This window comes from Choristoneura fumiferana, chromosome 13 (genome assembly GCF_025370935.1).
Source record: "Choristoneura fumiferana chromosome 13, NRCan_CFum_1, whole genome shotgun sequence".
NCBI classification, from domain to species: domain Eukaryota; kingdom Metazoa; phylum Arthropoda; class Insecta; order Lepidoptera; family Tortricidae; genus Choristoneura; species Choristoneura fumiferana.
Genome location: NC_133484.1, coordinates 17,168,609 through 17,192,660, shown reverse-complemented (window position 1 = coordinate 17,192,660; position 24,052 = coordinate 17,168,609). Strand labels below are relative to the sequence as shown.

The 24,052-nt window shown below is 35.5% G+C and overlaps 1 protein-coding gene across 1 annotated transcript in view; it reads left to right on the top strand.

Annotated features, from left to right (window-relative positions):
- The window catches only part of LOC141434196 (neuropeptide CCHamide-2-like), an 83,814-nt gene that overhangs the window by 51,734 nt on the left and 8,028 nt on the right, over positions 1–24,052 (top strand). Inside the window, exons 2-5 of the mRNA XM_074096556.1 lie at positions 3,323–3,406; positions 15,344–15,417; positions 17,259–17,391; positions 18,960–19,036. Coding sequence (XP_073952657.1) covers positions 3,337–3,406; positions 15,344–15,417; positions 17,259–17,391; positions 18,960–19,036 — 354 coding nt within the window. The 5' untranslated portion in view covers positions 3,323–3,336. The remainder of the gene's footprint in view (positions 1–3,322; positions 3,407–15,343; positions 15,418–17,258; positions 17,392–18,959; positions 19,037–24,052) is intronic.

Sequence of the window (24,052 nt, the reverse complement as noted above, 5' to 3'; positions counted from 1 at the left end):
TCAACTATGCAATTACGGGCCCATCTCATTTCTGCAAGTTTTAATAAATTGAATTTATCAAAGCTCTCTAACCCCATCAATCCGTCGTAATCCTTTAACTGCTCCAACAATTATCAAGTGCACGAAGACATAGGTTGTCAGAGGTCAAACTGTCATACGTTTACTGAGAATTTAGAGCCCTGGGTAAAGTTAACTGTCGACTTGAAAGGTTAAATTGTTTACGGAGGGTGTAAATAAACACATTGGGAGGAGTTTGAAACTTATGACGGACGTGACATAGGTTTTTGGCAGTAGGTAGGTAGGTACCTACTCCCTACTCGTACATTACCTACTATTTAAAGTTGTACCCTGAGTTTATCTCTCCGATTTCAACAAAATTTGGGAGGTAGACAGTCCATGATCCCGAGCTGTAGAAATAGGGTCTCCAGATGTGTCCCCAAAATATTGTATGGATGTGTCCGTTTTGTTAAGAAAATTATTGAAAAAAATCTTATATACTATCATAAACTCAGGGCACAACTTTAAATAGAAATGGCCTAAAGGTAAAGACGATTATATTTATTGAATCAGGCGTTACTTTGCGGAGGTCCATATCAATGAACTAAAATAATTTTTTTGCTCACCCGCGACCTTATGATAGCTAAGTTTATGCAAAATATGCGTGTTCATGCAGTTCCGTTTACAAACGTTTTGCTAATAAAAACAAATAATAATTATTTGCTCAACAATACGTCATTTATCTAACCTCTCTAGTATAAATAAGAAATCAATTAATTTTGTTTACAACACATTTAATTGCCCAAATGTGTTGTAAATACTGTACTGTAATGTCGGTGTTATAATTTTTGTGTTTATTTTTTGTGGAGTCTAAAAATTGTGTCGGTTTCACTTTATTTTTATGTGTTTTTAATGTACATAATATGATGACCGGATGGTCCCAAAGGAAGACCAGCACCGTTTGCAAGACCGGTAGTTTGCTGATTTAGGACCATTTCGTGATATGGGAATTTGTTATTTTATTCCTGTTTTACTTATTTTTTGCATATTATCATAAATAAATTTGTCTTTCTTCTTTGTTCTTTAAAAGACATAGCCAATGAAATGCATTAGACTAAAACTAAAAACTCTCCTTCTAACAAGAGCTAATCGGAAAATAACTTAGTTATACGCAGGACATCCTGTGACACCTTTATCTATCCAATACATCATGACCCTTTCATATAAAGCACTGAAAACAAACGAGAGCTCTATCTTTTCTGGCTATTTCAGTCCACACTTTAACCAACATATTTTGGCCTACCCATTTCAACTACGCAATGCGAAGTTGTTTCTAATACGAGGGTTCAGAGAAAATTGGTTTTTACTTTAGCCAGTATTATTGTTAGTATCTTTCTAATATTTTATAATTTTATAATTAATAAGTAAGATATATATATATATATATATATATATATCTATAGATATATATATAAGCTACTAAATACTATCTATCTAGCAAATGCAACATTCAAGATACAAAGGTCTCATCTTCATCATGATTTTATATATATATATATATATATATATATATATATATATATATATATATATAACGGAACGTAATCAATCATGAAGATGAGACCTTTGTATCTTGAATGTTGCATTTGCTAGATAGATAGTATTTAGTAGCTTGGTCCCATGAGAAGCCTTTTCTTTCTTTATTTAGTTATTAATTTATCATTAAAAAAACGATGCCAGATATTTTATGAATTCTCTTCTTACATTCCATTACACGCAAAAGCCGTAGGAACGACATAAAAACGCTATTGTGGCCAAAATGTTTTGTAGTTAAAACAAAAAAATGTTTGAAGTTGAAAGCGTAATAGAAAAGGAAGGTTTCATAATTAGTAATTACTTTAATTGAACTGTAACTGCTTTAATTATAGACATTTCAGGTATATAGGTACAATCAAGTATATTTAAGTTTCAGTTGTTTAATTTGAAACATAACTGTTTATCAATTATATTACGCATGTACAGTCAACGTCATAAATAAGTGATCACTTTTGTACGTTGTCACTTAAACGTCATGTCTGAAAAGCCATACGAAATTGTGTAACGATGCAAGCGACAAGGTACAGAAATGATCACTTCTTTATGACGTTGACTGTACCTATTAGAAACACGGATACACGGTATTCCAGGCGCTATTCATAGCTATTGAATATTAGAGTAATTTAGAACTTTTCAAAGTTATAAATAACTAGTTGTTGGCCGCGACTTCATCTGCAGAGAATTCGTTTATTGTGCGCCCTCGGGAACAACTTTTTTTTCAAGTAACGAATATTAGTTAATGAACTTAAAGCATTTCTTTGCTCACCCGCGACCTTTAAGGTTATTTTTAAGGTGGCGTAAATTGAATATTAGCTATTTTGGTCTTCTTATATGGTAAAAATATGCAAATTTTCATGGCAATCGATCCAATACTTAGGCATGACACCGGAATAAACATATAAACTCACTCAACTATATCATTCTAGATTTCGAAGTTTTTATTCAAGCATTTACCCGCCATTTTATTTGCGTAAATCATTAATTAGATATATCTCATATTTATGCGTCAACAAAATGGACTCTTGAAATAGTTTATTAAATTCACTCGGAAAATTATTGATTTCGAGGCGAGCTTTTTTAGGGTTCCGGAGCCAAAATGGCAAAAACAGAACCCTTATAGTTTCTCTGTGTCTGTCTGTCTGTCTGTCCGTCCGCGGCTTTGCTCAGGGACTATCAACGCTAGAAAGCTGTAATTTTGCACAGATATATATGTAAACTATGCGAAATATTAAACTTTAGAGTGCAAATTTTCATTAAAATCGAGCGTCCCCCCCTCTAAAATCTAAACCGGTGGGTGGAAAAAATAAAAAAAATCAGGATGGTAGTAAATATATCAAACTTTCAAGGAAAACTATAACGGCTAAGTTTGCTTGAGAATTATTAGTAGTTTATGAGTAAATAGCAGCCTAAGGTATAAAATATACCTAAACTTGAAGATTCCGTATAAAATACGAAATCCTTAGAAAAATATTACTTATTTTTTTCGTAATGGCTACAGAACCCTATTTTGGGCGTGTCCGACATGCTCTTGGCCGGTTTTTAAAAGTACCTAGAGACGAGATTTTGGTGGAAAACAGGCGTGTGACATGCTTTTGGTGGGCAATCTAAAGTTCTATAGTTACCTTACACTGCCCCATTGGATGAGCAGCTCTTGTTATAGCGAAGAGGAAGATTATTAAAATTAATATTATTTTTATCTTTATTATCTATGCTATTTCTTTTTTTCCAGGTAGAACATCAAAAATGGCCCAGATAACTATTGCCCTGACTTTAATGGCCGCTCTACTGATGCTGCAGGATGTCAGTGCGAAACGTGAGTAAAAATATAATTTATATTATATTTTTTAGGGTTGTGCCCCTACATTTAATATGTATTTAAAGAGTTAATAAAAACTAAATTTTTAAATTACATATAATAAAATACAAAATATCCATAGGACTAAAATTACTCTTAAATTAAAATAACTAAAACTAAAACTTTAATTAAAAAAGAGAGGTGGGCCTCTTGGCATGGTGCCCATCATGCAGGCAGCATTCCCGCGTTGAACTGCGATTGAGATTCTTTGCGCGAGAAAGCTGCCGGCGCGAGGGTTGCCTGTTGCCGCCCTGACCTGCACCTGCACCTTAGTTGGCAAAATAAATAAATAAATAAATATCACGGACAATTCACACTAATTGACCTAGTCCCAAAGTAAGCTACTGTTAGTCTAGGTTCACTTTGTTGTTCATCTATCTTTCGAGTTTCTTTCTCTGAAGAACGCGGGGAAATTTCTCGACGTGATGTATTAAGCAACTAAAATTATTTACTTATAGGCAATCAGAGCTTTCATATGAAGTTAAATTACATCAGTGGCCGTCGATGGGTCAATTTGAACATTCTCCTTCAACTTTAATAATGGACCACATGCATCATTTGAAAAAAATATTAATTATGCGAATTAATAGTGGTCTACAGATTGTTTTAGTTTATAAATAACAGTCCTGCAAAGTTTACAATTTCAAGAATGTTGCATTATATCAGATAACAATTATGTATTTTTGCCATTATTATTTTCAAACTTTATATATCATATAACTTGATATGTATCGGCATTGCCAACACTAAACCCACACGAAAATAAAACGAAATGAAAATCAACAGACCGAAAATGCGAGCGAGTTTTTCTCATTGCATGTATTGTGTACATTGGAAGAATTTTGAATTATTAATCAGTGCGTTACATACCTCTTGGGCCTAATCAGACCTTTCACGATATCATCCCCCAAATGAGAGTTTGACCCGTATTGTTACAAACTCCCGTTTCCATCCGTTTTGCAGAAGTGTTGCGTACACAGAAATTATTGTAAAATTACGAATGGAATAGCGGATTTCTGAACATTTCGTTCGGAACGTGCTTCGTAAATGTTTTGTTTATTTCTATTTAAGTTAAAAGGTGACGTTTGCGGAGAATTTTGCTGTACGGAAACTTTAGATTAGGCGCGATGGGAGACGGATTTGAATTATTTTGTGATGAATGTGAAATTAATTTCCACTCAGTTTTAACAATTTCTATTTATAAATCCGAGTAAGCGATTAAGCGTTACAATTTATTGCGAATAATTTTCGCGTAAAGTTATCCTATTATTTATTCTGGTCTCATAATTGATGTATGCAAAATTTCACGGAACAGCTCAGTCAGTGGTCAAGGCGTGAAAGCGAAAGAACGAACAAACTCACTTTCGTATTCATAATATTGGTAAGGATACCATAACTGAAACAAATTAATAAAACCAGAGAACACAAAGTTGGCTTAATAAGTACAGAAATTAGGAAGTAAAAATTCCTAAACTTCGACTTGATATTTTAACACCAACTAAAATAAAAGTACCTATCAAACTTTTTATTTGGTTTCAAAATTTAACAAGGGTTAAAAGATCAATAAAACGAGGTTTCAGTGATTAACAATTAACTCGTCCATTTTTAACTCCCGACGTAATTATTTTTTATTTTTAGTCAGGTTTTAGCGATGGTTCTTAGACATGTTTCACCAAAACCGGTTTAGCCGTTTATGAGATATTGAACTTTGAAGTGACAGAGTCGGAGGTTTTCCAACTTTATGTTGGTTAGGTTATATTTAAAATAATTAAATATGACCTATTGCTGTTACACAGACATTTCCTCCGTGTCTTCCATTTCTCCCAATCTTAAACGGAGTCCGGGCAGCCGTTAAGGAGCACGTCCAGACCCCAAAATGTCCCGTCAAATTTAAATTATGTTTTGTGTGTATCTAGAAAAATAAATGTTAAACGTCTTGAGCGTTTAGCGCTAGTTGTAAAAGTAAAACTTAAGAATCACTCAACTGGCAAAAAATGCGTTCGATGATAAGAATAACTCCATAGTGTCCAAAACTAACACTAACTTTACGTAATACAACCCTATAACTTAACAACAACAAGTGAGCCCCGCACTTAAATAAACAAACCTTCGTTTATTTAAACCAATCGTTGTCTATAAGCAAATGTTCAACATCGGTTTAACTTTCAGTTAACGCAAACTTTGGTTACGTAAAGGATTGCGGATTGCCGTGTGGGTTCGTTGGTCCTTCGATATTTCGGGTATGCAATACGTATTTTCCACGAACCGGAAGACGAAGCGTTGGCAGGCCTCCCACCAGGTGGACTGACGACATCGTGAGAGTGGCGGGAAACCGGTGGATGCAAGTGGCAAGTTGTCGTTCATTGTGGCGTTCTAAGGGGGAGGCCTTTGTCCAGCAGTGGACGTCTTCGGGCTGATGATGATGATGATGAATACGTATTTTAAGTACTTTACAAGGCAGGATTTTTACCCTTTTTCTTTGTTATATAACCATTTTATAAAATCAGCACTGTTAGTTACCAAATTGCAGATGCCCTGGTGTTGCAGATGTTTATGGGCGGTGGTGATCTCTTACCATCAGGAGATCCACTTGCTCGTTTGCCATCCAGTCGGATAAAAAAAAATCTAACTTAATTAGGTTCTAGCCCTCGCTTCGCTCGCTCAGCTCACGTGTTGTGGTCGCCATTATACCTCACAATCCTCCACGCTTCGCTAGTCGTCGTAACAAAAACAATTCAACTGCACGCGATTGATCTGTTTAAACCGGTGTTGCCATACAATTAATCATCATCATCATGTCAGCCGAAAGACGTCCACTGCTGGACATAGGCCTCCCCCAAGGCTCTCCACTCAGACCGGTCTTGTGCTTTTCGGATCCACCGCGATCCCGCGATCTTAACCAGGTCGTCGCTCCATCTTGTTGGAGGCCTAACGACAGCTCGTCTCCCGATCCGCGGATGCCATTCGAGAACCTTTTGACCCCATCGGCCATACAATTAATAAGTTTTTTTTTGTTTTAAGTTAGTTTTTGGATTTCCGTGGCATTATGCTGAGGGACCTATTTAGCGTCATGTATGTCTTGTCTTTGTTCTATTGTTGTTAATTGTGATGTTTTTATGGCGTTAAATAAACGTATTTTCTTTCTTTAAAAATTTCTGGAACCTAATTTAGGTTAGGTTGCGTTAGGGTCTTGTTAGAGCCAAGCGCCTGACGCTAGCATCGCCAGGCCGGATCGACGCAACAGCGCGGGGGACGCAGATACTTACCCGGCCGCCACCCGCGCCTTGGACCAAGTACTTTCGAATGCAACGATTACCGTCCGTACGCTGCTAATGTATGTATGCGCCGCGCTTGCACTTGCATTATAATTCCAGTTTTTGTCATTATACTCTGTTTTTTATACAATCCGCGTATTATTGAAGGAACCATCAAGTGTAGATTACCCCTCTAACTTGTATCAGGGATCTAGACGCAACAGTTCTGTAAAAGGTCAGTACTGTAAACACTTCCATCCTCACCATTTAGATGGTTGCCAGTCCTCTACTGTGCGTTTTTCCAGAAATTTCCAGCAAAACTCTGGAATTAACTATCGCCTGCGGTATTCCCGAACCGATATGACCTTCAAGTTTTCAAGAAAAGAGCGTACTCCTACCTTAAAGGCCGGCAACGTACTTGTGACTCTTCTGGTGTTGCAGGTGTCCATGGGCGACGGTAATCGCTTACCATCAGGCGATCCGCCTGCTCGTTTTCCCCCTATACCATAAAAAAAAGTTACCAGTTATGTATATACATAAATTTTATTCATCATTCATCCCAGCCTATATACGTCCCACTGCTGGGCACAGGCCTCCTCTCAGAACAAGAGGGCTTGGCCCATAGTTCCCACGCGGGCCCAGTGCGAATTGGGAACTTCACACACACCATTGAATTGCTTCGCAGGTTTGTGCAGGTTTCCTCACGATGTTTTTCCTTCACCGCAAAGCTCGTGGTAAATTTCAAATGTAATTCCGCACATTTATTCATCATCGTAAATATTTATGAATTCCTCTCTTGTCATTGCCATTTATTCTTTTCTATCGCCAGACTTTTGACTTCTTGATATGACTGTTGTTAACATTGTTCTTAATTTGGCTGAAACAATTTAATCACGCCCTTCTTCTTTCTCTCCTCCAATTCAATACTTTTTCTTAAACAAAAAAAAATGCCGTGTCGAATGACGTATCTTCCACTTCTGATCTTAATTATTTACAAGCTTCTCTTTTCCGTAACCAATCTTTTCATTAGCCTTATTCCTTTCGTCTAATTTATCCTCTTCATTCTTCTTCAACACCATCCATCCATTACTAATGTTATAAATGCGAAAGTGTGTGTGTTTGTATGTTTGTCCGTTTTTCACGTCGAAACGGAGCGAAGGATCGCCGTGATTTTTGGCATGGAGATAGTTTATGGGCCAGAGAGTGACATAGGCTACTTTTTATCCCGGAAAAATGCACAGTTCCCGAGGGAACAGCGTGCGATAACCGAATTCCACGCGGGCGAAGCCGCGGGCAAAAGCTAGTATCTCATATATCATAAGTTTCCAGCCTATCAAGATCTCTTTGTATTAAGTTATCCTATACTAGATAATATTATCTTGTTTTAATGAACGCCGCCAGTTGTCCATATATGTAGCAGTTCAGTTGAGTTGCCAAACTTTTAATTTACCTAAAACTCCCCACTTTACCAAAAACGTAAGGTTGGCCTTATAACTCTTAAGTGATATGCTTCAAAATATTATGGTAAAACAAAATTCTCAGTGCATAATATAATAGAGAGCCGAAATTTTACATTAAGGTATTAATACCCTTTTCGATATAGATGTTGTTGTAGTCAGATATGAGTTGATCGTGGCGGACCATTTCATGAAATGGATGTAAATACAAACATCACAATACGGCCGGGTAAATGAATGAGTATTCAGTCTGATGATATGGCCAAGTATTAGTATCAAGTAGTGATCATACTTATGAAGTGATTGGTTATATTATCTCTAGTCGGATGGTTAAACAATGAGATATTTCTATAAATATTTTGTTTTTTCTAATTTCATTTATTGTAATTTTCTACTAACATAGGCTAAGATAAATTCTTTAACAAAATGAGTCATGTTGCCTGAATAAATTTATTTAATTATTACGAACTGGCTGCTGATTTATCGTATCCTAAAATGTCTATTAAAAAAACGTGACGATGGAGGATAAGTGTATCTATAAATGATGTCTAAATACATATTTTTCTGTTTCTCTCTCTCTTATAAATAAATCTGTTGCGTTATACATACACATGATTAATGATGTGTCCAAACGTATGGTCAGTTTTTGCTGGTCATTTCATGAACTACCATGTCAGAAAATGGTCGGCCAGATCATAGAATGATCAATTCTGAGTTCTGGCCATGACAAAGACGAAGAATAAGGACGAATTTTGCAAAAATCCTACGGGATTCTGCAACCTGGCGCAATCCAGAATATTATAAATTCAAACAGACGTGCACGAGACATGAATTAACAGTTTTTATCATTCTACCTATCCCTTTGGATTACGTTATATACATTTTCGTCATTTTCCTGCGGTTTGAAGTGCTGGTATTTAATTTCAATGGAATTATACGATAATATACCTTGATGGCGTATGGAAACAAAGTTGTTAAATGTTATGCTTGCGGGCCCACGTCATGCGGGCATAAAAGTTAAGAGGAGTAAAACGTTAGCCAGAAGTGGCTTCGCTACGTCCACATTTCATTTTACGTGTGCAATTTGAACGTAATTATGTGTATTAAGTACATACTTTGATGTCTTCATGAATGGGATTGACGGTGTTTATTGTGATGAGGCCGATTTTTTTATCTGTGGACATGGCTGTGATTTTATAAGGAAACATATATCAAATGCTATACAACAAACAAACAAATGCTTATTAATCGAAAAAAAACAGGTTCCAAAACAGCTGCAGTACACACCATACAGACACGCAAAACGTGCTTTATGTCTTATTTGCTGCCATTATGAAAAACATAAGATTTGACCATCAGTGGTGTAGCGGTATAGCACGTGGTACGGAATACCGAGGACTTGGGTTCGATTCCCAGTGATGGTCTTATTTTTCTGTTTTTTCTGTGCATCTATATTTCAGTTTGTATTTTCAATTTCGGTTTTACGGGATGACCATAAAAGTAAAAATTTGGAATTGAAATAAAAAATACAAAAAGATTCCAAAAAAAAAACAATCTTAATAAGATTTTCTCTTTTTGTCACGTTAACACGGCAGAGAGTACACTTGTTGCCTTTTGTTCGCTTAATTTTCGGGACGCTTATACCATGCCTACCTTTTTTAATAGATATTATAATTATAATTTTTGGACGGTGTGAGAATAATCGTACAAAAAGCTCATTCCAAATATAAATAAATTATTAGCTTTTTGATACCCATATATATTGCTATATATTATTATATTGCGGGCCCCATTTTGAAATATTATAAAACTATGTCACTTCGATAGTTTTGACGAATCTAATGATATTTACATGATGCGTTATGCGCACTCGGTTAATAAAATCGGTTTTATTTCTTCAAGTCTTTATAGATAACTTTGACAACTCAAATTTCCTTAGAAAACGTAGCTTAAAATTATAATAAAAAATATTTCATAATCAAACGACGTTCTTGAACGTGCAATATTTACTAACATTTATTTCCTGAGTAATAAATGATTTCTACCCCAGCTTTGTCGCACGATAACTATAAAAAAATAAAGAAAGAAATATATCAAGAAATATATGAAGAATGCTGAATCGTCGAAACTTTTCACGTAGGCTTATACAAAAATAATAAAACTGAACTCAAATTACGAATAACGTAGATAAAATCTGTGTACTCTTTTACGACACCAGTAACTTTGTATGATAATCTTTATACGAAAGTTTCCTTAATAAGTTCGACAAAGCGTGAGCGAGGCGTGTGCTATCTACATCTCAAGCAGGTGTTTGTCATATTGTACATGTTTTGCCTATTATGAGTATGCCAGCTTAATCGCCGATAAAACTTTTAATAATACTAAGATGGCAACTGCATTGTTGAATTGTTTCAATTTTATTTCGTTTTTTGCTTGAAGTAACTACATAAAAATACATAAACACATTGAGCGTTTTATTAAATTTTGATTTAGGAACTTTAACCTCGCGAGTCCTCGCGTACTTTAGAAAAACAAAATAACACCAAAAAAAAAACGGTTGAGTCTATAAAGCAAAAATTGTTCATTGTTTAAAAAATAATTAAGAATGTCGAAATAATATTCAAAATAACAAAGTTACCGACGTCTAAGTCTTAAGTACTGTATCTGTTAAAAAAAGATACGACTCAGTAGGATAATTATACACATTACGTATATTAAAAATTAGAAATGAAAATGAAATTATTTATTTCAGATATGTTGGTATCAATGAAACTTAAAATTGTGTTATATTAAAACTGAAGCTTTAATAAGTTTCTGTTAAAAAGTACATCTTTAATACAAGCTTTTCTTGTTAACAGTAAACAAAAAGTAAAAGTCAACAAGAAAAAAGTGACACAGGTGCCTTTCTACGAGTATTATGACACTTGCATCACAGCAAGCGTCACGAATATCGAAAATTACGGGATGCACCAAACATTGCATAAGTGCAACCGTGGGGCAAGCCTAAGGAGATTATCGTTCGTTAGCAGTGATCCTCTGGACATGCAACCAGCCTAAATCGGGGTTGACACCCGTACTATATGGGTCACCTGGTTTTGCTGTGTGATCCAAATGTTCATGTTATGTATGGGCGAGCATTGTGGGTTTAAGACGCATGACTCTAAAATATAAAATTAACCCGGAATTGTGACCGAACTAATAGGTATTGATTTAAATTTTTCTGTAGATAGATCGATTTATTAAAATAATTATTTAGTAACTTTCGTGATGATAATTGGATACAGAGGTAAATTAAGTCAAATTAAAAGGAAAAAAATAAAATACCAAACGCCTAGTTAGATTAAAAAAAAAACGCAACAACTTATTTATTTATTTTTAAAAGATTACACAGTGAATTTACAGTAAAAAACCAAATCATTCACAATGTCAGTTGTGTGTGTGTGTGTTGTAAGCCAGTGTACAGTACAGTGTCAAATATAAACCAAATAAAATCATTTGGAATGTAAGAGTGAAGCCAGTGTACAGTGTCAAATATAAACTTAATAAAAACAATTGATAAATACATATAATTTTATTGAATCTGAATACGTCATAAAAATAAAGAACAAAAGAAGTAACAACAAAAAAAAAAGCGCCGCGCTTATAAAAATATGGTTTTTCGTCCATGTCTCAAGTTTGTTATTTACACGCCAATACTGGTTTTTTTAAGATCTGAATACGTCAAAAAAGAAAGAACAAAAGAAGTAACAACAAAAAAATACAGCGATCATCAAAATAAAGTTGCACACAGCTGGCATTGTTTGCTTGTTGTTTGTTTTACATCGGATTCATCGTCCGATGTTATAAGAAAGATCAAAGCAGGACCAACAGTTCTGTTTTGTCGAGTTAAGACAAACAACAGAAAAAATTTAAGAAAAATTTGCAAAGAAAAAAAAAAAAAAAGAAATCACCAAACACAGTCACAGCTGAATAAGCTTTTGAAGAAAAACTCGTAGAACCCAACCGAGGTTAAGTAAAGTTCGCTAACAGGACCACAGTAAATGTTTTATTAGTTGATTACACAAACCAAGTTCCTGCAACCGTTTGCTAATCAAACAAGGAATAACAAATCGGACCTGACTCAACCTGCAAAATCAACGGAGTCGGGTTTAGGGATAAGACCCGATTCAATTTTCTTTGCTCGTTTGTAGTCAGCGGAATTTTGTGAACGTTAAACGGATGTTGAAGTAAATAAAAGTCACTGTAAAGTATAATGTACGGTCAAGGACTTTAATTCATGAGCAATCATGGAACCATTTCATAGTAAACGTCATAGTGACATCCCATTAATTAGCAAGGAAAATCGTAAGACTTTTCCTTTGAAAAGGTTCCATGGCAGCTCATGAATTAAAGTCCTTGCCCGTACCTACAGGTACAGAGTGAAATTTTTGAACGTAATACAAAATAAATGTTTCAAGCTTAGTTAATGCTGGGTATGCATTACCTCTTTTGTAGAAATGCGAGTCTGTAGAAATTTGCAGTTTCCATACATTGTTCATGATTTATTATTTAAAAAATTTATCAGACTTATTTCAACAAGTGAGTTAATGCATTGTAATAGTCCAGCATTAACTAAGTTTGAAACAATTTCACGTTCAGATTTTTACCCTGTAGGTACCTATATCCCAGCGAAAAGCAAAGCTGTAAAATAGTCATATTTCTGACTTGTCAAAACATTTGTCTATGGATAATGAGTACCTACATAGCTCTAGACATTTTTGATGTATGCAGTTTTCAAAAGTGTTTTATTTTTAGTTTCCTAATTTAGCCACGAAAACCAGTGCTTAAAATAAAAATTATTTTATTTACGTTACACGTCTTTGGATCACTGGCTTACGTAATGTGTATGAATTTTCAACTCATTCAGCTCTTTAGTTTCGAAAAAATAGGTTGTGACAGACAAACACACGAGTGATCCTATAAAGGTTCCGTTTTCTCTTTTCGAGATCAGAACTCTAAAAAATCAAAAAGGAATCTTTTGCGATGTATTGTAAACTCTCCCAATCTTAATGTATTGTATTGTAAACTCTTGTTTATTTTTAAGAAGAAGAAGAAGAAGGTTGATTTATTTGCCAACATGAACAATACAGGATAGGCACACAGAATACAAATAAACAATAAACTAATATAGTCCCTTGCACTGTATGGCATAAGGAACAGGCTCAGCTTATGCTGCGCTTGCTCAGAAGCTTCCAGCGCTGGTTTTCAGCCTGCCCCCGTCCGTTATTTAGTTTAGTGATATCATTTCCAAAACTGTTGCTATATATAATAACAAAAATTAGGTTACGCATGGTTCCGGTAAACATGCTTACTTAGTCAAACTAAATGTAAGTAATGAAAATTATATTCCGAAAGCCAGTAGACATTTCACATTACGTATTTGATGCCGCGTAAAACTTGTACAATGATTTTTTGGTGATATCTGGCTATAAAACACAGAAATGGCTTCAGTTGACTTTACTAAAATTTGATATTGTTTACTGGTTTGTTAATGCAATTCACATGTCGATAAGAACAACACAACATAAACAAAATTATGAAACTCTTAATGGCGTTGCAGTTTTGAAAGAGAGAGATTAAAACAATAAAATCACATACTTATTAGAATTAAATGAACGTTGTAACAATAAAATAGAATCAAAATTGAAAATCACAACATTGACAGTCTTGCAATAAAAAAAAAATATTCAGACTATTATTTGTTTGTGTGTTAAGATGTTATAAAGGTAGCATTGCACAAGTGTTGGCACTGTACATGTTATAAGTGAATTATTATACAGGAAATTAATTATTATTTGAACTGAAGTGTATATCGAAAACGCCTACCAGCTCTTGGACTAGGAAATCAAAAGGTGAAAATAGCACTATATTTTCCTTATTTACAAAAAGCAAAGTCACGTGTATAGAATTCATATAAGTTCTTAGTAAGGTTGAATCACTGGCTTTTGAAGTCTTTCATTGAAGTTTTAGTTCTATTCAAATAGCAATGTGGGTCAGGTTTTAATAACAGCGAATAGCTTCGCTTCAATCAGCATTGATTACTAAAGCGGATGACTAACTATGGTTGTCGATGGTTGTTACGTGGACGACATATTTATTTTTATAACAAGGTGTCTTAACTTGGCAAGCCTTGGCTTTTTTCACAATAACATACTTAGTTCTACAAGCTGAGAATTTGTGATCTTGGAAATTATTCATACGAGTAAATGGAAGCTCCAATTTCATTTAAAAAATTTTACTCCACGTTCGATACTTTTATTCTTACAATTGATTTGTACTTTAATATGATCTTATGATGGTCTTACGAAGTTAAAATTTAGAATATTTCAGAAGTAAGCAGGTTGGGTTATTTTACTGAATACCTAGTAGGTATTACCTACCGTTGTGTTTAATAAGATTTTTTAAATTGTGGTTACCTAAAGTTTTGACATATTGATCGATGTTCAAAGTACACCGCGTCAAAGGTGTAGTGTGAGTAGATTTTAAATGGTTGTGCTAAAAACTTGAAATTTAGTATAAAGGGCTACCTTTATACCTTTGGTATGTGCTAACATACCATAAGCTTTTGCCACCACCACAACTAAGGAAAGTCTGGAGATCTTACTTTTGCTGCTTGTCTACCTTCTACGTCAGTAACTGCATCTAAAATGACACACAGCACATTATGCTTAGGAGCAGAGCTCTAATTACACTGGCTACCTACAAATTTATGCACTACAGAGTTAAGTGCACGTGCTGCTATACAAATTTAATATAGGCACTTCTCGGTGCACGATTCGTTCTTGTTGCGCTATGTTTTGTTTATACCTAAATGAAACCGATTCGTGTTTCCTAGTAAAAGTATTTCGTTCTCAATTCTCCACGTGCCCTCAAATGTTATGATAATTTCTGTTTAGTCACCTGCCATGGTGTTTCCGCGACATAAGCCCACATTGATTGTAAGGGTTATAATTAATTATTCATCTCGTGAAAATTGTATTTTGAATATTTGCATTTTGCATCTGTTGTATCACGGAAATTAATAATAATATTTTCCTTCGTTTGGTAGCATACGTTGTAAGAGGTATTTGTGTTTGCCTTTGGTTTAATAATATCTATTCTCGAACCTAGTTTGGCAAGTGTTAAAATCAGTAATGTATTTGCAGGCGGGTGCTCCGCTTTCGGCCACTCCTGTTTCGGAGGCCACGGCAAGAGATCCGGGGATACAAACAATATAGACGTAAGTTGATGACCTACCATTACCATTTCACTCCTTCACATCTTTGTGATTCAGTGTACAGGTGGACTACAAATGTTCGTCGTTCGTCATTCGTCCGCGCAGACCATGTGTTGATAATGTTGTCCTAAGTAGTCCTAACATTCGGTTTATCAAGGTGCGTTTCCACCAATAATGTGCGAGGATGTGTTAATTTTATATCATATACATATCGATTGCATGCCAAACTGGGTCTCTGATGGTACACCACCGCCATTCTGCAACACCAATTGCAATGCGTTGCCAACCCTAAGATGGGATACCTCAAGTGCCAGTAATTTCATCGGCTGTCTTACTCTCCACGCCGAAACACAACAGAGCAAGCACTGCTGCTTCACGGCAGGATTAGCGAGCAAGATTGTGGTAGCAATCCGGGCGGACCTTGCACAATGTCCTACCACCTACCACCACCATCATATAAACGCTTCATTTACCTCGCCTCGCTCCACTCAGCTGTTTCCACCAGAGATGTGCTGTGCAAGGCGAGGTAAATGAAGCGTTTCTATTGGTTAATGAAAAGCACATTCCTCGCAATACATCCTCGCATATGTTATTGGTGGAAACGTAGCTTAAGTTAAGCTTTTTACACTCTTAAAGATTTCGGTAGTGAATAACAGAAATACACGCTGTATAGATCAGTGCTTTCTCTGATGTAGGAACTGTGGCGATTAACAAATCGACAAGTGGTAGAGACCTAAACTTTTACAGGCCTCCGACCTTGACTATCACATTGGTGAACGATGAAATGACTTCATTCTAGGAGTTCCCGCATTCTACTCATGTGAAGCCGCGGGCTTAAGCTAGTAATCTAAGCCTACCCGTCTTTGTTCGTATTTATTTAGCCTAACGTAATGTAATTTTGAATGTTTGAACAAACTACAACTAAACATATTATAGTACACTTAAACATAAGTTAGTAGGTAAGACGGTAGTCGCTAAGTACTTAGTTACTTAATTACCCTTGAATTTCAGATCGAGAAGTTATGAATCTTAAATTGTTTTTAGTATAATGCTATATTCATTACAGGTAAGTATGAAAATTGGAAAAAGCTGTATGATTGTTACCTGTGGCCTCTCACGCAGAGGATCGTGGGTTCGAGCCATGTCCAATGGGATTTTTGCGTTGCCTTAGTTATTTTCAGAAAACTTTTAATAAGGTAAACGTACCAGTGCTCGTCACTGTCCCAATAGATGGCATCTGTAATCTTATGTCAATGGATGAGAGCAGGGTGTCGTCTATTGGACATTAACGTGTCGAGCACTCGGACTTTTACCTTATATAAAAATATTTTATTATAAAAAAACATAAATAAGTAAATAAACAAATAATAAATATCACGGGACAATTCACACCAATTGACCTAGTCCCAAAGTAAGCTTAGCAAAGCTTGTGTTATGGGTACTAAGCAACGGATAAATATAATTTTATAGATAGATACATACTTAAATACATAAATATTAAATACCCAAGACCAGAGAACAAACATTCGTATTTTTCATACAAATATATCTGCCCCGACACGGGAATCGAACCCGGGACCTCAAGCTTCGTATTCAGGTTCTCTAACCACTAGGCTATCTTGTCGTCAAAAAGCTTAAACTGTGTAGCAACAATTTCAAGAGCAAAAGCAATGGAGCAGGTTGTCTCACGATGTGTTCCTTCTCCGTAAAGTTCATGGTAAACTTCAAATTCAAATGTTATAACCGCAATAGGGTCTTAAAATGACGTACTTACCTTATTAGGCCATTAGGCAACCCTCGTAGCCTAAATATTGTTCTCAGCTTTAAATACCTTCATTATTCAGTCTTCGAATCCTGAGATGATGCTGCAACGGCAGTTGGGCCAGGAGGAGACCCCGCCTCACCCGGGCTACCCCCGCTCTGGATACAGTGGCCTGCTGCCTGCCGGAGACGACATCATACCAGTCAGAGATGGAGGTAAGGTAACATCAGCATTTGGTCCATTGAACTGAGGGTCTTCTAAGTCGTGCGGGTGCACAGCTTAGAGCGGGCGCGGCGTGCTTGTTTCATGTCATCTATACGAGTAGAGCGGCGTTGCGTGAGGCGGGTCTGCTCTATTGAAACCTATTGGAACAACACGCTGCGTCAAGCCAAGCCATGCACCCGCCCGAGTTAGCGGAGGCCCTGAGACGTGTACGAGTTTGAATTTGGTTAGACCCTCAGTTCCATTGATGGCTTATCGCCATACCTACGTAAGTGATTAAGGTTTTTGGTTGGTTGGTCGCATTATCCAGTGGTCTAGTTGGTAGGACCCTCTATCGGAGTTTTTTTCAAAATGATGGCGCCACTTTACGAGATTTAAAAAAAAGGCGGAAGCCAGCCGAAGGGCTATAGCAATTATTACTGGAGAATTGGTGATTTAGTAACACGCGCTTTCATCTACAAACCAAAAAATACAACAAACAAAGTGTCCATGTTTCGCATTTGTGACTATTTTACAACAAGTTTTTTTACATGCTTATCAACTTACAATGTGCGTATGTATATGTCTTTAAATCTTGTGAATCGAATTCCGTCCACTTTTAGTATTCGGATTGACTTGAGTACGTACTTGAGTACATTCGACACAAAAGTTTGTATTAAAAAACATTTAACTGGTTGGATATTTTTATTTCTTTTCGACTTTTGATTAATATAAAGTGCAGCCACCTATGCTGATTCACAGATTCTGTTCTCTCAGAACTACTAAATTGTTTTGCATTTATAATGAAAACAACTTAAATCAAAGTAAACTAACTGATGTTGTACTATGGTTACGGCAATGACAACAAATTGATATGCCTAAAACAACAAGCTAATTAATTTGTAAGATTTTGGAATGAGTGCTCTTAAGTAGTAAGTAATTAATTCATTTATTCACATTGTTAACATATTTGTCATTTATTTACACAAGTTTAGTATGTTCTGTTATCCGGTAGGTACTTTTAAATATTTAAAAGCTTTGCTTACTTTGGGACTAGGTCATTGGTGTCAAATGTCTCGCTATATTTTTTTTGTAAAATACCTACGTAGGTAGAGGTATTTTTAAACTTTAATACAACTTTTTGGTCACTATACTTGCTAAGTTGTTATTAAATTAATTAACTTTCAATTCAATCAGACAACTGGAAGGCCTGAAAGATTTATTTACATCCCTTAATTTTAATAGTTATTAGCTTATTCTCTTTTAAGAGTAAAGTGTCGACTTTTTATCAAAAGTTATGTCAAAGATTACAACAAATATATTTTTTAAGCGCAAGTATAGCATTTGGCCACCTTATGGATTTAGATAGTTCATTAAAAATAAAAATATAAAGTTAACGTACGAGTGCTCGTCACTGTCCCAATAGATGGCATCTTTAATCTTATGTCATCAACAATAGAGGTGACAGCAGGGTGTCGTCTATTAGGCATTAGCATGTCGAGCACTCGCACGTTTACCTTAAGTGTTTTTGTGTACGCTTTGAGCAAAAACCTAAGCTCAAACAATAACCTTGATTGCTCAGGTATCTACGACCCGGAGAGCAGCGCCGCCGCCCGCGAAGTAATGAAGTTTAAACTTCGGAACATCGTCAAACATTGGGTGAGAATGTTTGTTTGTATAATTCGGTTATGTGGCAGCCCTAGTTGTTAGTGCTGAGACATGAAATATGAAATTAGGGTGCTCTCTCACGTAAATACTTTGGACGACTTTCAGGTTAGATGAAGTCTAGGAGTGAATATAAAGTAGCCCGAAAATAATTGTCACGTTAGGCTCCGCTTTTACCCCCGCCACTCGCAAAGCGCTAATTCTAAAATCCTACTAATTTTATAAATGCGAAAGTTTGTGTGTATGTGTGTGTGTTTGTTATTCCTTCACGTTAAAACAGCTGGACTCCGGATGAAATTTGATATGTACATAGCTGGACATCTGGAATAACACATAGGCAACTTTTTATCCCAATATTCCCACGGGGTAGGTATAAAATTTCAAAATCTCATCCACTGGTTAAAGAGTAATAAAATTTGGCACTGTTGTTTATTATGCAAAATTAATAAAGACCACAATTTAATTTTTAGAAATTCGCACGTAAAATCCCGGAATTTCAATTCGATTCTTGGATCTAATGGTTTACGCGTAAAAGGGCATTTTCACAAAAGTGTACCTTTACTTTTTTTAATGTTATAAAAAAATATAGTTTTTCCTAGTCAGAAACAAGAACACAATCGATTCCGATAGTTTAAAAATATGACCCAAAAATGACAGTTTTGGAAGGTTTTTTTTTAACCCCCGACCCCTGTGTGTATGTGTCTGTCTGTGCCCCGTAGCTCTTAAGCGGGCGAAACGATTTGATGCGGTTTTTTATTTGAAAGCAGGTTTCTAGCGATGGTTTTTCGACATGATTTATCAAAATCGGTTCAGCCGTTTTTGAGATATTGAATTTGAAGTGACAATGTTGGAGTTTTCAACTTTTTGTGGTTTGGTTATTTATTCAACACTTACATAGTATGGGCGTCACAAAACTGGCTCATAAAATCGATGGCAGCAAAGTAGATACGGACATCTACATTTTTTCAAAAAATCCTTTTTTTACAAAAAAGAACTTATTTCAACCATATCTATAAGTCTGTTAAAAAAATATTTCAAATTTCAAATAATGAAGAAAATTTGGCACGTAAAAGAAAACATCTACACTAGCTTTTGAAAAAACATCGCAGTAGAAACGGACATTTGAATTTATCCGCTTTTACTTCGGAGCTTTGACAGGATGCTTGTGACGTCATATAAGTCACATGCCACTTGTCCGTTTATACGTCATATTTTTTGCATCATGTCTCAATCTACAAATTTATTATTTCTAATTTCTATGAGGAAATTATTAGTTTTTTCTTAAAATATTTAAACAAATAGATATATTACCTACTTAACATTGGTTTCATACACTTGTTTGTTTTTTTTATTTAGACAGCAAATGAATTAAAATTCTTAACCTAATTAAGTACTTAAGTTTCTATTGCTTGCAGCTTACCGCTTTTTGGAAACGACACGCCTGAACAGATTTTGACTGATGATGACGAGCAATCTGTTTTTTTCATAATAGGTATATAAGTAGTAGGTAGAATATCGATTATACTATTCATCATCAGGCAATAGCAGTCCGGACATAGCCTCCCCATAGACCGCCATTGCGCCCTGTCTTCGGCTAGACACATCCAGCTTTTACCACCAGCCTTTCGTAGATTGTCCCTCTACCTGAACGGAGGGCGTCTTGGACCACGTTTGCCAAGACGCGGTCTCCACTCAATATCTTCAGCGGTTGTCGGTGCTTCAACAGATATGACCCAGCCCACTGCCACTTCAAGTTGTTAATTCTATGAACTATGTCGATGACCTTAGTTCTGTGTCGGATAGTCTCGTTGCGGATTTTATTCTTCAGAAAAACTCCGAGCATTGCTCGTTCCATAGCTGGCAGGGCCGCATTTCAGCTCCGTATGTCATGACGGGTAGGACGCACTGGTTAAAAACTTCGTTTTCAGACATTACGGTATAATTGACGAAAAAACTCGACATAATTTTCCGAATGCTGCCCAGCCCAGCTGAATCTTCTCTTGGCCTCCTTCTCAAAGTTTGTTCTACCTAAGGCTACTGTTACATTATGCTCGTTATTAGCATGCTAATAGCATGCTAGTACCTGCTGTACCTGTATGACACAGAAAAAGCATGCTTAATAGTAGCAAGCCGTGGTGGCCGAGTGGTTTGACTATGGCCTCTCAAGCAGAGGATCGTGGGTTCAAACTCCGGCTCGCACCTCTGAGTTTTTTCGGAATTTATGTGCGAAATTACATTTGAAATTTACCACGAGCTTTACGGTGAAGGAAAACATCGTGAGGAAACCTGCACAAACCTGCGAAGCGATTCAATGGTGTGTGTGAAGTTCCCAATCCGCACTGGGCCCGCGTGGGAACTACAGCCCAGCCCTCTCATATCTGAGAGTAGGCCTGTGCGCAGCAGTGGGACGTATATAGGCTGGGATTATTATTATTATATAGTAGCACGTCCCTATGCACACATGCTAGTAAGTAGCATTTGCTGAATAGTAGCATGCTTTCGTGCTAGTAACTAGCATGTGTTGGTACTTAACTGCAAAATCAGGCCGAGGTATGTGTACCGAAACAACATCAAGAAGATTTCCACTAACGATGACGGGCCCCTGATCCATGTGGCATTGATAACAATTTTTGGTATTACCACATTCATTATAGCATTATATTTTTATACTATTATAGTACATACTGTTTTATTTTTACAGTTGATATTGTTTTGTTTTGGGATATATTTTGTACGTAATTTTTATTACTTGTACCTACTGTTGATTTATTTAATTTATTAGTGTAAAACTATAAAAATAACTTAGTTTTTGAGTACGTAAAAACAATTATGAGTAAACAAAATAAACAAAAAAAAATTTTTTTAATTTAACACATATTTTGGGGGTTTTTAACGAAAATTAATGAATTTATATGATAAGACAGCGATGAGGTTGAGTGGTAGATAACTCATTTAATTAATATGAATAAAATGATTAATGCAAAGTAAATAAAGACATCTACAAAATTTTATCAAAAAAAGGGTGAATACTCGTTGCAATGTTGTTTAGATTATCTCTAACACTCCTCTAAGTTTTACCGGAGATTCTTACCTTATTATTCGTTTTTTATAACGGAAAAGGCGTTTGTTTCATTACAACGCATAAACGGATATCAGGCAGATGTCTTCCTCTACGTTTAAGCTCTTTCAAAGTAAAAAAAGACATCTACAATTTTTCATTAAAATAATGTTACAGAAATAAAATCTGTTGAACAATCACCAAAGAACATTATTTTAATGCATCATAGAAAATTTCATGTAAATCAGTCCATTAATCTCAAAGTAGTCATTATTTTTTACTAAATACGCTCTCCTGTAAAATAGCTATTTTGTAGATGTCTTCTTTTACTTTGCTGCCATCAAAAATGTTGTATGAAAAAAATTAAATGCTTTTGAAAGAAAAGGGTTAAGGGTTTTTTTTAAACACCCAATTAAAAATGGTTATGATTGGTTTAATTGGACTCTTTTTGTATTTTTTATTTCAACTCAAAATTTGTTACTTTCCTGTCCAGCGGTGGTGTAGGGGTAATAGCACGCAGCACGGATTGCTGAGGACTGGGTTCGATTCTCAGCGCTGGTCTCTTTTTCTGGATTTTCTGTGCATCCATTCTCAGTTTTGTATTTTCGATAAAATGGTGTTAGTTAATTGACTAAATAAAATCCTCTGTCCACTTGCTCCAAATGCCATTGTCCTTTTGATCGGATGACATGAACTTTTTCCCGTTGATTCAAATCATCGGACTACGACCAAGGATTTGTAAAAACTCCCCCTCAGTTATTTATCGCAGTTTCTAGATAAAATAAAACATATTTATATCATTAGCTGAAAATAAAGGATTCTTATTATGGTTTCGGAATACTTAGCAAATAAAATATTTTTAGACGCCACCACGTTGAAAATCCATCAAAAAATCTTTGCAAAAATCAGTGTTTACTGTATGTAATTGTGTTTACTCTAATTCATTACAATATATTATTACGATGGAAAATTAAGCATTACAATTCCATTGACAAATTTACCACTTTGCCCTGTGGGCTACGGGCAACAAAGCGTGAAGCGAGTTTTTGTCGTGAAGAATAATATTGACAAGTAAAAATGACGGAAAATAGACATCTCTCTATTTGAGTGAACAAAAACAATAAACTAAAATTGTTAATACATCGTTTGTCAGCCGCAAACTAGCGCTTCGTTAAATCAATTTTTGAACTTAAACAGTTAACTTCCTGTTGGGTATACACTATATGTGCTAGCTACGTATGTATGATAATATCTTCATTGCTCTCTGATTCCACACGTACTGAGTCACAACTATTATCAATGTTAAACTAATACCTAACTAAAACATATAAACGAGTTATTTATTCAAATAATTAATTTTTCCGTGATTTTTAGCGCCCCACATTTTTACGCGTTTGTTGTTTAGAGCTTTTGAGTTGTAATTAACTTCGGTGTTCAGCTTAAACAAAAAATTATTAAAAAGTTAGTACTGAACCGTTAATCTACTAATTCTGTGTACGGCTTATTCATTATTACTTACGACCTAAATATGTGAAATATAATTTACTGGTTTAATTTGAATAAAACGACGATTAAGGTAAACGTTAAACAAAATGTTACTCTTTGTTTTAGCGTAATTCAATTTCGGTGCCATTTAGTTTCATTTTTTAATGAAAATGAAACAACTGTAAGATGACAATCAATCATCAATCAACCTCAGCCTATATACGTCCCACTGTTGGTCACAGACCTCTCCTCTCAGAACAAGAGGGCTTTGCCGTAGTTCCCACGCAGGCCAGTGCGGATTGGGAACTTCACACGCACCATTGAAATGCTTGACAAGATGACAAGAATAACAAAAAAAATTAAGCTCTTTTAAATGACAACCACTATCTGATAAAGTGCAAACCTAAACCAATACAATTTTCTCCTAAATTTCACATACAATTAATTTATGTATTGTTTCCTATCAT